Source organism: Meriones unguiculatus, chromosome 17 (genome assembly GCF_030254825.1).
Source record: "Meriones unguiculatus strain TT.TT164.6M chromosome 17, Bangor_MerUng_6.1, whole genome shotgun sequence".
NCBI lineage: Eukaryota > Metazoa > Chordata > Mammalia > Rodentia > Muridae > Meriones > Meriones unguiculatus.
The window spans coordinates 35,669,999-35,687,235 of record NC_083364.1 but is presented as its reverse complement, the minus strand read 5'-3'; the positions used below and the strand labels follow the sequence as shown (position 1 = coordinate 35,687,235).

At 40.3% G+C, this 17,237-nt stretch overlaps 1 protein-coding gene across 2 annotated transcripts in view; it reads left to right on the top strand.

Annotated features, from left to right (window-relative positions):
• The window catches only part of Pak2 (p21 (RAC1) activated kinase 2), a 63,276-nt gene extending 46,039 nt beyond the window's left edge, over positions 1-17,237 (top strand). For both annotated transcript variants that reach the window (XM_021645125.2, XM_021645124.2), the window contains 8 exons: positions 148-211; positions 1,872-1,920; positions 2,738-2,850; positions 4,821-4,938; positions 6,385-6,484; positions 8,938-9,134; positions 11,716-11,853; positions 13,188-17,237. In XM_021645125.2, the coding sequence (XP_021500800.1) occupies positions 148-211; positions 1,872-1,920; positions 2,738-2,850; positions 4,821-4,938; positions 6,385-6,484; positions 8,938-9,134; positions 11,716-11,853; positions 13,188-13,274 (866 nt within the window). In that variant the 3' untranslated portion in view covers positions 13,275-17,237. The remainder of the gene's footprint in view (positions 1-147; positions 212-1,871; positions 1,921-2,737; positions 2,851-4,820; positions 4,939-6,384; positions 6,485-8,937; positions 9,135-11,715; positions 11,854-13,187) is intronic.

The following is a 17,237-nucleotide window of genomic DNA, read 5'->3' as shown; positions in this document are numbered from 1 at the left end:
ATTGATGGTTTGAAACAGTATATGGAAAGCACTTTTATGATTAGTGTAGTTATTAAAAGGAATAATCATGAATTATTTAAAGGAATAGTTAAATTTTGTTTGCAATTAGCTTGCTTAACTGACTTCTAATTTGTTTGTTTAAAACAGGAACTATTGTGAGCATAGGTGACCCTAAGAAAAAATACACAAGATATGAAAAGATTGGGCAAGGGTAAGTGTTGGTCTTTTCTGACACCGTACTCAGGGCCGCCTGTGTATGTCCACAGCACTCTCCGTTCTGAAACTCAGCATGGAGCTGTTCTGTGCGGTACTTTGGGAGAGTGTGTGAATACATAACACAGTTGTGTTAGATACTGTTAAAGCAGAGCTGCACTCTAGGTTGCCTATGATACACACTTGTAATCCTATTACTTGAGATGCTGAGGCAGGATTGCTGCAGATTGAAGGCTAGCCTGAGCCCATGGTGAGATCCTGTCTCAAAAAATAAAAGTAATCCAGCACAGGTTAATTGTAACTTTACAGTGTCTGTCCTACTTCCCCCTGTCTTCCTCTTTCCCTTACCCTGTTCTTCTCCCTTTCACTTCCTCCATCATCATCATTATCTTCTTCAACAAGGTTTCCCTGTGTAGCCCAGGCTGGCCCCACACTCACTATGTAATTCAAATCTCAGTGACCCCCCATCCTCAACTTTCTTGATGTTAGGACAGAGGTGTGTGTCACTATGTGGTTTTCATTGCTTTTTGCTGTATATCATTTTCCATAGGTGGTGAGAGATCATGTAAAAAAAGTTACACATACAATGTATTTTAAAGGCAATTACAATATTTATTGCAGGCTAATTGGCAGTAAAAAAAAAAATCTTTAAATCAAATATTGGGTTTTTGTTTTATTTTCCCTTCCAATTTTAATCCAAGCACTGGTTTTAATAACAAAAAAAAAAAAAAAGAAAGTCGCCCTTTTTGTGTGTGTGTGTGTGTGTGTGTGTGTGTTGGGTATTGAACCTAGAGCCTTGTGCATCTAGGCAAAGGCTCTACTACTGAGCTACATCTTCAGCTTTTTTTATCTTTGTGCTTTTGCATAATAATAGAGACGTTTCATAGTAAATAATAACGATAAATGAACAAGAATAATTCTTATGTGCATGAATGACAATCATAAATCCAGTGTTGAAATTGCAAAGAAACTCATGAAACAAAACTTTGTAAATTTTCTTGAAAAACATATCTATGTCCTTTTGTGATTAGAAGTTCAGAGAAATGCCTAGGAACGGTACACATCAAACCCAGGATATACACAGCATACAGGCCAGAGGGTCCTTTTACAGAGAGTAGAGGCACCTTTAAGTCTGACAGGGTTCATTGTTTGGTTTGAGTTTTGCTTTTCCTGAGACAGTTTCTCTGAAGCCCAAAGTAGCACTTAGCCAGCATCACCCTCCTGCCTTCAGCTCCCAAGCAGAGCTGCATAGACATGTACACCCTACCTTACTTTTGGTTTCGGGGAATGGGTGGGTTCTTTGTTTAGCTTTTGTTTGTTTGTTGGTTTGGCTTGGTGGTTTTGTGGGGGGGGTGTCTCCATTTACATAGTCCTACAGACACCACCACTGCCCTGCCACTTGTTTGTTTCTTAATCATAGAAGTAGATTTATGAGTGTGTGCTCTTCTTTTTTTCCTTATATTATTATAGGCCTGAAATATTTAATATGTAAGTTTTGGCCATAAAGATTGCATCTTCGTTTTCCTTATTTTTTGTTTTAGAAGTCTTGAGTCTTAAGATGTTAAATCTTTTTCAGTTGTTCAGAGTCTGAAGTATTTGAATTGTGTAAATGATGTAACTTAAAAACTTTTAAATTTCATTTTTTTTTTTTCCTACAGGGCTTCTGGAACAGTTTTTACTGCAACTGATGTGGCTCTGGGGCAAGAGGTAGCTACTGTTCAAGTCTGCATGTTAGCTCTTTGTGTAGGGAGAAGGCATGAGTAGAACTGTGTTATGTGCACATGGGATATGCGTGCTTATATGTGCTCATGAATATGCAATAACCAGAGGCTGTCTTCACCAAATAAATGAGGCTGGCCGACCAGGAAACCAGTGGGTCTGCCTGTGTGGACTTCCTAGCACTGCATTTTAAGTACAGGCTGCTACCAGAGGGTTTGGGATGGGAAGAGTGTCTCCCTAGTCTTAGGTGCATTGTAAGGATTGATCTGTTGAGTCAACAAGTTACCATGTTAGGGTACAAAAATGAATATGTTTAGTATCATGGATAAGGAAATATTTTAAAATATTTACCAGTTTAGAATTTTAAGAATTAATTTCTTTTGTAGATCGACCTTAGGTTGGTTAGTAAATGTCTAGAAATATCTAGGGTCAGTGAGATGACTCAGTAGGAAAAGGCACTCACCAACCTGAGTTCATTCCCTCTGTCTCAGCATGTGCAACCATGGCACATGCACACCCACGCATGTAAGACAGACAAAATGTCATTTAAAAGTGTTTTAACTACCACTTCAAACATAATTTAGAATCTGTATCACAAAACTCTGTGCATAGGCTGTACACATGTAAAAACATGTATAAGTAAGTTACATTCTCACTGTGTGGGGTATACATATTAAAATTGGCTTGACTACATTCTCACTGTGTGGGGTATACATATTAAAATTGGCTTGACTAATTGGTGCTTATAACTTTGTCAGAGAATTAGGAATGCTGTTTTGATAGTTCATATTTGTTTCTATTACAGGTTGCTATCAAGCAGATTAATTTACAGAAACAACCAAAGAAGGAATTAATCATTAATGAAATTCTGGTGATGAAAGAGTTAAAGAATCCCAACATAGTTAACTTCTTGGACAGGTAAGTATAAATATTTTCTTTAAAATTGAGATCAACTCAGGAGTGATGAATCATAACTGTATTCTCAGCATTGGAAGGCTGAGACAGAAGGATCACTTTAGATTAAAATGCCAATGCTGAAAAGTAAGCCAAAAGGATGAGGGGGAAGAAGTGAAAACAGCACACTGCAGTGTAGGTCCTTTTCTGCAAGGATCTCACCTGCGAATATTACTTTACATGTTTCCATCTCAGGTTGCTATTCAAGATTCTGAGCTTAGAAATTGTGTTAAACAACAAATAAAAAGCAGAGTATAAAATTGTATAGATTGCAGTTGACTTTGTTTATTGTTTGGAGACAGGGTTTCTCTGTGTGGCCCTGGTTGTCCTAGACTCCCTTTATAGACCGGGCTGGCCTCAAATCGCAGAGATCCACCTGCCTCTGCCTCCCCAAGCGCTACAGACATGGGCCACCACACCTGGCCCCTTTCCCCTTTCAAGATTTTTTTAACTTCTGTGTATGTGTGTATCTGCTTGGCATGACAATGCCTGTAGAGGCCAGAAGAGTGTCAGAATGCTAGAACTGGAGTTACAAGTGTTTTTGAGCCTCCTAGTGTGGGTGCTGGAAACCAAACTCAGATCCTCTGGAAAGGTAGTAAATTCCCTAAACACTGAGCTATGTCTCCAGCCACCCATTTTCTTGCTTTTTTTAAAATATAATTTCCAGCCTGGCATGGTCTCAAAAAAACAAAAAAACAAAAAAAAAAAAAAAGAAAATAAAAAACCAAAAATTATATAATTTCACAGGGAAAGAGCTATTTTTATAGAGTACCTGGGTTCAATTCTAAGCACCCACGCGGCTGCTCACAACTCTGTCCCTAGTCCCTGAGGATGCAGTACCCTCTGCTTTCCTCTAGGGGTATACATTGGTGTGCAGACATACACACAGGCAAAACACCCATACACCTAAGTTAATTTAAGTAAAATATGTTTCACATCAGCACAGCATGAAGTTTAGACAGACCCTAGACTTGGGGTCGTTGTTTGCTTAGCTTTAGATGTTGCTCTTGTCAGTTTCTGTCTTCCTCCCACTTTGTTTGCCTCTCCCACCCCCATCACACACACACACACACACACACTTCTTTTTTGTTTTGTTTTATTTGGAGACAGAGTTTTTAGACTTGCAATTTCTTACCTCAGTGGCTACCATGCCTAGCTTGCCCCAGTGAAATAATTCCTACATTGAATCATTTTTTAAAAAACCATTTATTTATTTGTTTAGGTGTTTAGGTATTTATTTAGGTATTTTATGTATATAAATGCTCTGTCTTCACATACATCTGTACATTAGAAGAGGACATCAGATCCTCTTATAGATGATTGTGAGCTACCATGTGGCTGCTGGGAATTGAACTGAGGTTCTCTGGAAGAGCAGCCAGTGCTGAAGCCTTCTCTCCAGCCCCTATATTGAATCATTCTAATTGCAATAATTTATGTGTATACTCGAACAATGTGGGCAAACTATAACTTTAAAATGAAAAAAAAAGTTCTTTTTTTTTTTTTCTGGCTTGGTTTGGTTTTGTTTCAGACAGTATCTTGCTCTTGCCTGCTGGCCTCGAGTTCACATTGATCTTCATATCTGCTTCCTGAGTGCTGGCATTGTCCTCACCCAGCTGAGGACATCTACTTTTTGTTTGTTTTGTTTGTTTCCCAACAGGGCCTCACTATATAGTTCTGCGTGTTCGGGTGTTCACTTTGTAGACCCGGCTGGCCTCAAACTCAGAGATCTGCCTTTGCTGAGGCAGTGCCGGGGTTGAAGGTGTGCACCACCACTCCCAGTTCAGGACATCCTGGTTTGTGCTGTGGTACCTCTCTAGTGCTCTTCCTAGTTCTCGAACTGTTGGCTCTTTGTATTATCATTTTAATTCCTCAGTGCAGTGAGCCATGCTCTTAGAGAAATTAGAAGCCATGTGTATTTTGATGCTCTTTTTCAGTTACTTGGTAGGAGATGAGTTGTTTGTGGTGATGGAATACCTTGCTGGCGGGTCACTCACTGATGTTGTAACAGAAACATGCATGGATGAAGCACAGATTGCAGCTGTCTGCAGAGAGGTGAGTCTGCCTGCCATTTGGTCGCCGAGGTAATGTGTGCTTAGCAAAGGTGAAAAAGACGTTTTTTGGGTCAGAGAATTGCTCTCTCTATACTTCTTGTACGCTTTTTTTGTTTGTTTGTTTAAGTTTTTCCTTTATCATTTCAACAGATAAGAGCTTCAGTCCTGCTGGGCATGGAGGTGCATAGGGGGCTTTTTATAAATTTGAGGCTATCCAGAACTTCATAGTGAGACGCTGCCTCCAGTGAAAACAAAAATAGAACTTTAGTCCTTTCCTTCCTGGAAGATAATTTGGGAATAAGACATGGACCTGTGAGGTGTAGAAGTCACAGGCAGACTTTAGCAGCGAGAAATGGTTTATATCATCCACATAGAACACTTTCCAAAATAAAATGTGATAGCATTAAAAATGTATAATTCAGTAGTGGAAACTAGAATCAATGTGATGAACAAAAGGTATTCGCTTAATACCTTAAGTATCTGCATTGCCCTTGGCTTTAATAAAGACCACCGAAGTAAAGAAACTAGTGATTTTCTTAGATTTTTAATTTCTTTATTATACTTTTATTTGTATATGTACACATATGTGTGGTCATGTACACACTGTGACACATATATGGAAGTCAGGATAACATGTGGGAGTCTGTGAACTCAGATATCTAGGCGTGGCAGTAGGAAGCCCATTCTGCTGACCTCACTGGCCTGCACTTTATATTTACTAATAAATGTCTGGAGTAGGGGCTGGAGAGATGGCTCAGAGGTTAAGAGCACTGGATGTTCTTCCAAAGTTCCTGAGTTCGATTCTCAGCAACCACATGGTGGCGCACAACCATCTATAAGAAGATCTGTTGCATAAAGAGATCTTGTGTATACATAATAAATAAATCTTTAAAATAAAAATGTCTGGACTAGTGATTTATACTGAGGGTTCTTTATTTAGTTTTTGTGAACCCTAAGCCCTCATGCTTGCTGGTGCTGTGCCACTGCGCCCTCCACCAGCCCTAGTGAGAATAATCAGAAATTCATTCTTTGTGTTTGTGTGCCAAGGTCTCACTATGTAGCTCTGGCTGGCCTCATAAAAAATGCTCCTTCCTTTTGCCTCCTGAGTGCTGGACTCAAAGGTGTGTGGTGCTGCGGGGCTTCATATATATTTAAAAAAAAAAAAAAAAAAAGTGTTGTTTTGGTATAGTCCAACTTGGGCTTTCCTGGAGCTCTCCATTATCCTTTCTCAGCCTCCCAGTGCTGAGATCACAGGCATGTTGCATCATGCCCAGCCAGAGTTGTGGCTTTTGTTTGTTTTTCTTGACTTTGCAAATGAGAAGATATTTTTGCTCTACAAATGGTAAGTCTTTGAGGGTCTACCAGACAGCACTACTCAGGCCGTTGCAGCTGTGTGTGACTTCTTAGACTTGGGGCTGCTTCATTGATAGGTGTGTTCTCTGTTCAGTGTTTACAGGCGTTGGAGTTTTTACATGCTAATCAAGTGATCCACAGAGACATCAAAAGTGACAACGTGCTTTTGGGAATGGAAGGCTCGGTTAAACTTAGTGAGTAGTAGTGAAGTGATGTTTTATTAATAAAGCTAATTGGCTGTGTGAAGGGTGGGTCACTTGTTAAATGTGCATATGAACTGGGCAGCAAATCTGTTACTGCTTTATTTTGAGCTTGTATGTTTTTGCAGATGTACAATAAGGAAAATACTAATATCGGGAATTATTTTTGGAAATTAAAGTAAAAGTAATATGCAGAGGAGCAGTGTCTGAGCTACCTTGCTGCTGAGTCCATTTATAGGAGACTCATGACTGCGTGTCTAATTGTTTGGGGTATTTTTCTCAGCCGGCCCCTTCACCCTCTTAGAATTTTGTGGCAATGGTCTAATCAGAGGAAGACTGTAACCTCAGTGGTAACATGGGGGGAAATGTCCTTTTCCTGAGATCTTATCTGTCAGACACAGTTTTTTCCTCTGGGGCTATAATCCCACAGTGCTTTATTTTAAATCAGATCTGCTAAAAGGGCCTGCTTCCCACCTCCATCTTCCTTGTTCAGCTATATTTTCTAAAATGTTATTTGATAATCAAATGGTCAAGATACTTGTAATTCTTTTGATATGGGGCTTGCTGTGTAGCCTAGGCTGGCCATGAATCTGCAGCAGTCCTGCCTTTTGCTTCTTAATGTGCAGTTTGAGGATTAAATCCACATTACCAAGCTGTGCATCCCGCTTAGTGTTTGAGACAGTATTGCGTTTTTCATCTGGCCTCAAGTTGTGTGTGTGTGTGTGTTTTCTTTTTCTCCTACACACATACTAAATAACTTTTAAAGATTACATAGGTTGTTCCTGCCTTATTATAAACACTCTTTTTCACTAAATACTGTTTTACCTAACAGTTACCCTTTTAATAGTCTCATTTATAGAATTACTGAATACATGTATAAAGCAAGTTCTAGAGCATTGTAAAAAACTAAACTATCTTAAATGTTGAGCAGAACATTGATATTTAATGCTTTCAATTTTAAGAATTCAACTGATAAATATACTGAAATGAAAAGATAAAAATAATTTTGTGGGGTTGGTGCCTATAATCCCAACACTCAAGAAGCTGAGGCAGGATTGCTGCTAATTTGAGGTCAGCTAATTTGAGGACTATAGTATGGGAGCCTATCTTCACAAACTAAAAGTAAAGTCAGTGTGGTGGCTTTTTGCTTTTAATTCCAGTGAGTTTCAAGGCCAATCTCATCTATACAGTGGAACCCTATCTCCAAAAAAAGAAAGTAAAGTTTTTAAAAACAAGATACAACATAAAACAAACCAAGCAGTTTATTGCTATTATTATAAATAGTAAATGTATAATTAAAGTCAAAGTGTTACAGGCTCCTTGCTAATAGGTTAAATGAGTCAGTAGATGCCAGACAGGTATGGTAGCACATACCTGTAATCCTAGCATTCAGAAGGTTGAGTTAGGAGGCTCAAGAGTTCCAGGTCATTCTTTTTTGGTTTTGTTTTGTTTTGTTATTATTGTTGTTTTGTTTTTGTTTTGAGACAGGGTCTAACTCACTAGGTGGTTCTGACTCTCCTGGCATTCACTGTGTAAAGCAGTCTAGTCTAAAACTCACAGAGATTCACCTGTCTCTGCCTCCTGGTCAGTTGCTGGGATTAAAGGCGTGTGCCTCCAGGCCTGGCCTTCAAGGTCATTCTTGACTACATCTGTGTTCAAAGCCAGCCCTGTCTGGGTAAAATCTAAACAATAAAATAAGGAGATAATGGGCTTAACAACAAGGAAAGAAAGTGTAAATTCACATCCCCGCCAGTTTCACATCAGGTACTACACTAGGTCCCATGTTCCTTGGATGTACATGAGGTGGTTGGAGCACCTTCCACATGCATTTGCAGTTAAGTGTGGTCTTTTCTAGGCCTTCTGCTAAATTGGATTCATAGTGATTTCAGCTTTGATTAAATTTAAGTTCCTGCTGGCCAGGTGGTTAAGCCAGTAAAGGTGTTTGTTAGCAAGCCTGACAACCTGACTTGAGTTCCTACGACCCACACAGTGAAAGAAAATGAACTTTTGAAAATATTCCTTTAAACTCACACATACACTCTACACACACAAAATAAATGTTGACAGAAAGTATTAAAGAATACCCACCAAGCTAAAAAAGGAAGAGCGTAGTTTCCATGTTCTGAACTTTGCCAGATTTAATCACTTCACTTAGTTTTATTGTTCACCTTGGGTAATCTTTTTAGACCTCTTTTAATTTTAACTCTTTAGAATAGCATTAGTTATTCAGAAGAAAAAGACCTGATAATTATGTTGTTGTCAAAAGTAAATTGTGAAAATTATCTGTAGATCACATCCTCAACAAATGTCAACCTTACCCTGCTTTGCCGTATTTTGAAACGTCACAGAGCAGAGGGTGGGTGGGGGCAGTGCATCATGTCTGCTGAAGTGAATGGTGGACGCATCCCTTGAAGCCGTTAACCCTGCTGCTCTGCTTTATCCTGTAGCTGACTTTGGCTTCTGTGCCCAGATTACCCCTGAACAGAGCAAACGCAGCACTATGGTTGGAACGCCGTATTGGATGGCACCAGAGGTGGTTACACGGAAAGCCTATGGCCCCAAAGTTGACATATGGTCTCTGGGCATCATGGCTATTGAGATGGTTGAAGGAGAACCTCCATACCTCAATGAAAATCCTTTACGGGTAAGACCAATACAGCACCAGCTTTCCTGTAAGAAAATACTTTGCCTTCTTTAAAAAAAAAATGTCATGCCACTACAAATGTGTGACAGTCAGAGGACAACTTGTGGGGATGGTTTCTCCTGTTTGCTCTGTGGGTTCTAGGATTAACTCAAGTTGTCAAGCTTGGCAGCAAGTGCCTTGTTTTCCTAGAGCCATCACTCGAGCCCAAGAAAAAATACTTTTGTTCAAAACACATTTTGCACTTGCTTATGTTAGCCATTATACAAGAATTTAGAATATGGTTGGTGAACTCTAATCTCTTGCTTTCTCTGTATCTAAATATTGCTTCTGAGTTACAGGGTAGATAGTTTAAAAGTTTTTAGATATTTAAATGTAATCACCTTTCTACAGAAGTGCTGAAGATGACCTTGAATTTCTGATTTTCCTCCCTCTACCTCCCATGTGCTGGAAATGCAAATGTGTACCACTACCACCCAGTTCTATGTGGTGCTGACAACGAAACCCATGGCATCATACATGCTAAGCAAGCACTCTTATCAGTCGAGCCACTGGTACCCTGTGGATAGCAAGAAGGCTATCACCAATGAACCTTGACCTCATGTTCCAAGGATGAAGGAAAGGTTACGTCTCTGAGATAGGATGCCTAGATGGTAATGTTAAAGCATGTATTCACACAGAAGATAGATTGAACTGAGTATTCCAGCAGCTGAGGGATGATATTCTACCACTCGCTTCTTCCTTAAAATTTCCCTTGCCAGGAGTAGTGACACATGCCTTTAATCCTTAACAGTACTCAGGGAGGCAGAGGCAGTCAGTCCTTTGTGAGTTCGAGGCCAGCATGGTGGTCAAAGTGAGCCCAGGACAGCGAGGGTAACACAGAGAAACCTATCTCGAAAAACAAAACAAAAAAAAATTATTAATTTTCTTACAGTAGCTCAGGCCTGTGATATAGCACCAAAAGGTTGAGGCAGGCGGATAACTACACATTTGAAGCCATGTTGTGAGTACCAGGCCAGCCAGAGCTAAAAAGCCAAGATTCAGGCTCAAGAGATAAGGAAGAGGGACTGGAAAGATGGCTCGGCAGTTAGAGCACTGGCTGCTCTTGCAGAGGACCTGGGTGGCAGCTCACGACCATTGTAACTCTTGTTCCAAGAGATCTAACATCCTTTTCTGGCCATGAAACATCCAGACAAAACAGCCATACACGTGAAACAAAATAATTAGAAGTTATTAAAAGTTTAAGGTGAGAGAGGGGTTGGTTATTTTATTGTGTGGACCTTTGCTGTGCTACAATCAATGAAAATGGTACTCTGTTCACTGATCTTAATGTCAGTCTAGTCATGAGAAAAGAAATAGGCCCTGGAAGAACAAAAAGGAGTCTGTTGATGGTAGCCCACGCCTTTAATCCCAGCACTCAGAAGCAGAGGCAGGTGGATCTCTTTGAGTTCGAGGCCAGCCTGGTCTACAGAGTGAGTTCCTGGACAGCCCAGGCTACATAGAAAAACCCCTTTGTTGAACAACACCCCCCCTCCAAAAGAAAAGGAATAAATGGAGTAGGGAAATCTTTTGTGGTTGTTGGAAGCACACATAGTGAGTGGTATTTTTACCCTATTTGGGTTGTGGGTTTTTTGGGGGGTTTTGTTGTTGTTGTTTTGGGTGATGGTTTTTTGTTTTTTGGTTTTTTTGTGGTGGGGAGTTCTGGGGGGGGGTTGCACTGTGAAGCTCATAGCCTAGAACTTGCTGTGCACAGACCAGGTTGTTCTTCTGCCTCTGCCTCTGGAATGCTGGGATTCCATACCCAGTTTAAGCAGATGTCTGTTTTAGTGGTTTTGCCTTTTCCATCACTGTACTTAACTGCATAGACTTAGGGAACAAGTTATCAGAACTTTAACCACATTCAGCCAAGTGAATACTGTGAAGTAAAGTAGGTAAAGAAGTGACGTGAGCCTCGAGTGAAGCTCAATTGAAAAGTGCTTTACTAACAAGCACAAGTTGCGCCTGTATGTGTGCACACACATGCGCACACGCGCAAGGAATGATGGAAACTGGGAGGATCAGGGGGATCTGGGACTCAGTGTTGCCACAGAATTGCTGGTGTCGAGGTACAGGTGGAAAAGATGAACTGTGGAGTTTATCAGTTACTGCAGTTACTAGTCCTGGTGAAGGGAGGGTGTGCCCATAAGCACACAGCTGAAGAAGCATCATGGATCAAGAGGTCAAGAGGTCACAGAATGTGACGTGTTTCTTTGTGGCTGCTGAAATGGCCACAAGTTAGGACAGAAATGACATTTGAGATCACAGTGAAAGACCTATAGTGATGGAGTGGGGCAACTCACCTAGACTCCCTTGGTATTGCATCACGGAAGATCCATGTGCTATCAACAGCACGAATCAGGAGGTAGGTGGTGAAGGTCTCAGAGAGCACTGAGGAGCCGAAAGCCCTTGGCCTCTCTAGTCCCTGAGTCCGTGGGAACAAAAAGGACTGCCACTGAGAGCACAGGGTGACAGAGGCCAGAGTATGAAACTTGATGCACTATCATTTTGTGAGTGACCTTAATATGCCAAAATGTTCTATTTTTAGGCCTTATACCTGATAGCAACAAATGGAACTCCTGAACTCCAGAATCCAGAAAAACTTTCCCCAATATTTCGGGATTTCTTAAATCGGTGTTTGGAAATGGATGTGGAGAAAAGAGGTTCAGCCAAAGAACTGTTGCAGGTAAATGCAGTGAAGATAGCTTTGGGAAGATGTACTTCATAGTGCTCATGGCTCCCGATCGCTTGCCAAGAGTCCATCAGCTGCTGCATTTCAGGTTTTTCTAAAGTCAGTTTAAAATTTTAACTCTGTGTGTATGTGTGTGTATACAGACATACATGGAGGGAACTTGAAAGAATTTGTTCTCTCCTTCCACAAAGTAGGTCTTAGGAATGGCATGCGGGTCATCAGACTTTTACAAGTGCCTTTACCTGCTGAGCCATCCCTTTGGCCCTTAAAAAAGAATTTTTAATTTCTTTTCCTTTCTTTTTTTTTTTTTTAATCATAGTAGTAGGTTCTGTAATCAACTCTTGGACTGTTCAGTGCTATCCAGAAGATAAGAGAATGATGTTGAGCCTCCTGCCTGTGCAATGCTAAGGACTAAACCCAGAGCTTTATGCATGTGAGGCAAGCACTCTGCCTTCTGCACTATGGCTGTGGCCCCTTAAATCTGTAGAAGTTACACAGCTAGGAAAACTTACTGGGGGTTGGTTAAATGGCTCTGTGTAAAAGTACTTGCCACCAAATTGAATGCCTAAGTTCCAGTCCCTAGAACACAGTCACACATTAAATAAATCTGATTTAAGAGAATAAAAAGGAGCCAGGCATGATGGTGCACACTTTTAATCCCAGCATTCAGGGAGGATCTCCGAGTTTTGAGATCCAAGTTTGAGGATACCCAGGGACACATAAAGAAACATTGTTTCAAGACACTAAAAAGCAATGACCAGGATGGGGGAAGAGGGGGGGGAGCAAGTCAGGGAATAACTTCTTAGAAATTGGCAATAAGATTGCGGTGCGTGTGAGGCCAGGATAAGCTACATTGTGTAAGACTTTAGCTCTAAAAGCCAGAACCAGGGCTGGGGAGACGTCTCAGTTGATAAAGAGCTGGCAGGAAAGCCTGAGGACTTGAGTTTGGATCCCCAGCAGCCACCTAAGTTAAATGTAATTATGTGTGTTTATAAACTCTAGTGCCGAGAAATTGATTGTTGACCAGCCTACCCAATCAGTTGACACCAGGTTCATTGAGAAACAATATAAGAAAATAAGGAGAGCTCCTGACATTGACTGGCCTCCACATGTACACACAAAAATGAGCAAAGGTAGACAGAAACAAGCTCATATACCACAGACAAACTAGCTCTCCTTGCAGCTGCAAAAGTCATGTGCTGAGTGTGAGAATTTTAGGAATCAACGTAAATGTTGAGTTTATTAAGGGTGATCCATAGGTAATTTGTGGGCTTTCATGTCTAAATGAGTAATACTTCTAAGCTTCCTTTCTCCCCTCCATTTGGCAGCATCCCTTCCTGAAACTGGCCAAACCATTATCTAGCTTGACGCCACTGATCCTGGCAGCTAAAGAAGCAATGAAGAGTAACCGCTAACGTCATCACTGAGGCCTCATATTCTCTTACCTGCTTTCTAAAAGAAGTCTTTTAATACATGAAATTGTTACTCTGAGGGGTGTAAAGAGACAGTCTGCATCACATGGAGAAAAACAAAAAGCAAACTACTATTTTCTAAAGATGACCAAGAGAAAATTGCAGTAAGAAAGTTGTGACTTTGAGATGAGCCCCTGCTTTAGGGTCCAAAAGGAACCATGGACTGCATCCCTAGCCTTACATTTTCCAGCAGACAGCGTTTGACTTTTGCATACTGTTTTGATGACTCTCACTACAGTAGATCCTTGCTCATTGTCTCCCTTGGAGTATTTTTCATACTTGAATGTCAAATTCGAGTTTTTCTGAGTAGTTCATCTGCTGGTCTTACCTCTTTGTAGCCTTCCATTCCTCAGACCCATTTCTTTGTAACGTTCCCTTCTCTCAACCGTTCCTTTGAGTTGTTTCTTTGAGTTTTTCTCGTGCCTAAATTCAAGATAAATGTGATAGAAATTATGTAGCTCTTTCTATTGGCAGAGAAGCTTGGCATGTTTTAACTTTTCATAGAAGTTAGGACAGCTGTTGTATTGTAGTATTTCAGTTCAGAGCTTAAAGTGAAAGGGGGAAAGTTTGTGATTTTTACCTTTTTTAACAAATGTGAAAGAGTCAACTTTTAGAAATTTCATGGTAGTGAGTTTGACATTTGTTACATGTATAGAAAGAGGACTAATAATCTATATTTATAACTAAATCATTGATAACAGAGAAAAAAATCCCACTGACACACATGCTTACCCTTTTGTCTTTTCTGCCTGTTTCTCCTCAGATTTGGCTTTAGGAACCAAAGTGATTTGTGTGTTGTTACTGTGGTGCCACTCCCGTCCCTGCTGTTCCTTGGAAATGAGCGTCTGTGTATGCTGTGGTTCTAGGTGTCGGTTTTTATTTGACACACCCCTTATTTTGCATACACCCCCTCCACCCTCTAGGGCAAGTAATAACCATGAATTTTCAGAATTTAAAAGCTAAGGACTTTTTTCTATTTAAAAGAAAAAAATATTTGGGACTAGCAGAAACCAAGTGAGATTTGAACCTTGGTGAGTTCTAGGCTAGTTGTAATAATGAAATGTCACAGTGTTTCCAGCCCATTATCAATGTTTCACTGTCTGTGAGAAATGAAATAGCAAAGTACTTGATGGGTCATTTGAGGTGTTGGGTACTCTAGTTTTTGTTTTTCCAAATGAGTAGAGTATTCATTGTTTAAAAAAAAAAAACTGGAGAAAGAAAACTGCAATGTGTGCATTGATAGTAATACTTTTTATTTTAAAGATTTAATAAAAGGTCTGCGACCTGTAGCGTTAGCTGTTAGCTGCCCTCTCTCCCCTCCTGTCTTTCCTCTTCTCTGCTTCTCCTTGTTGCTTTGTTGTTTTGCCTGTGGAGGAGGTATTATTGTCTATTCTATGTTCCTGCAACCACAGAAAAGAAATCTCTGTGGTTGGTTCAGATTTATCCCCACCATCCCCTTTCAACAAATTCGACACATGCTTGCCATTCTGCATAGTACAAATCATGAATGAATAAGTTTGCTCTCTGGGGTATTTGGGGAAAAGGGCGCGATTTCATTTCCTGTTGTTCCCATTAAGATATGGGGATTAGAAGAAATAGCTAGGTTTTGGTAACGGAAAGGTTTTCTGTGAATTCAACATACAGAGCACTTAATGGCCCGTTCTCCATGGGGTTTCATTTTCCCCTAGATTGTATTTGTCCTCCTACAATTGTAACTAAATCACAGAAACAAACTGGTTTATTTCTGGTGGGAAGCTGTGCTGCCTCTTGAGTTCTGGATGTGAGCATTGTTTGTAAACATCTGGATAGAGTGTGCTGATGATGCTGCCGACAAAGTAGAAAACCAGCTAGATGGTGGAACTGGTTGTCTCATGACTGCTCAAGAAGGCACTCCATCCTAAGTCATAGAGACCACATGGGACACATGCCAATCCCCGCCTTACGCTGTGACTCCACAAGGGCTATTCCCTCAACAGAAGCAGTTTGGGGTTTGTCTTTACAATTTCTTGGATGGTTATTTGCATGTCCATTGCTGGCGACGGACTTTGTCATTCAAACCTGACTCCGAGGTTAAGGGAGCTGCACTGTTGTTTATTCTCTCCTGACCTGGATAAACTAACCTGTAATAGTTAATAGTAATGGTTAATTTTGAGATGTGTCGTTTTTAAAAATAATCTTTAAAGCAATATAGAATTGTGATTTATTAGTTAATTTTAAATTAAAATGTTGAGATCCTGTTGAAAGACAATTGTATGAAGTGAGATTCCTATTTTTTTTAAATAATTGCCTTCTGTATTCCCTCTCTTTTGTTATCTCTTAGAGTAAGAATCCCCACTGGAGCCTCCGTTAGTAGTCCTCCTGTGTCATTAGGAGCTGTTGCCTTACTGCTTATATTTATCACCTTTACAGGCTTGGTGGTGGCTCCAAAGGTATCTTCTCTTGTTCTTCTGCTACGTTTACAGAGCACCTTCTGCCTGGAACAGTGAAAAGTAGCGTGGCTGCAGCCTACTACACCATGACTGGCACAGCCCTGCCTTCATGCGTTGAGTTCTTGGAATAAAGTAGGGATCATGTATCTGCCAACATAAAATATTAAGCTGCTTGAAATGTACCTAGTGACATGCTGTGCCTCCACAGGCATCTTTAAGCTCCCTAGAAGTATTTCCTTATGGGCTCATGTGTATACACTGTGTTCTTGCCAGATGCTTTCAGACCTTATCAGACCATGGTTAGAATTAAGAGGACAGGCATTTAAACAGTCTGCACCTGGTTTTGAATATGAAAATGTTACCATACTGACCTCTGTAATCAGTAAATTGTCAAAATGTTACAGGGCCATGGAGAGCAGTGAGTGAGGGCATTTTCTGCTGAGCCTAGTCACAAGAGCCTGATCCCTAGGACCAACATGGTGGAAGGAGAAAACTGATTCCTGCAAGTTGTCTTCTGACCTCCATGTGCACTCCCGCATACACACACAGTCTCAGAATTGTTTTCTCTTTATTTTTTGAGACAGGGTCTCACTATATAGGCCTGGCTAATTTAGAACTCATATAGATGAGGCTGGCCTGGAACTCACAGGGATCCCCCTGCCTCTGTCTCTCAAGTAGTGGGATTAAAGGCATGCACCACCATGTCCTGCATTTAAAGTTTTTCTAATGTAGTTTCAGACTGTGGTTAATGGGACTAGAGGTGTAGCTCAGTGGTGAATCACTTGCTTATTGTGCCCAAATCCCCTAGCTTGATCCCTAACTCCACTAAAAATAGGAAGGATCTAGCCACTATTTGAAAGTAATATACCATTTAAAAATACCAAATTTAAAAATACTGCTAAAATCTAGTTAAATATTTCTTTTTTGTTTTTCTAACAGGATCTCATAGCACCATACAAAGCAGATTGGTCTTTCTGTCAGCGCTGTTCCTATAATAGATAATTAAATGGTTTTTCTGTAGCATGTATGTAGGACTTTTCCCCTCCTTTCAGTACGTTCATTGACCACTCTGGCAAAGATGATGCTAGAGTGAGGGAGCAGATTCAGGCACTGGCCTGGCCTTTAAAGAACTCAAGGCTTTGTTATTCGCTGCTCTATGCTACCCAAAGAGCAGAAGAAAATATGGTAACCTTGTCAAGTAAGCTCATTCTGTGTCAAGAAAAACAAATTGGTTGGAATTCAGAAAGTAGTCACTTTATTTATTTATTTTTGTTTGTTTTTCTTGTTTTGGTAGGTAGAAGTTGGGTAAAAGTAGCCTGTTTCTGTTCGTTCTCAAATTTTATATTGCTTTCTATTTTTAATTTAATCCAACATAACTAACTGTACTTTGCTATTAACTACTGTATTTGATGACTAAATTGTTTTGTTCTTTCAGGGCTAGAAATAAACGTTTTGTTCTTTCAGGGCTAGAAATAAA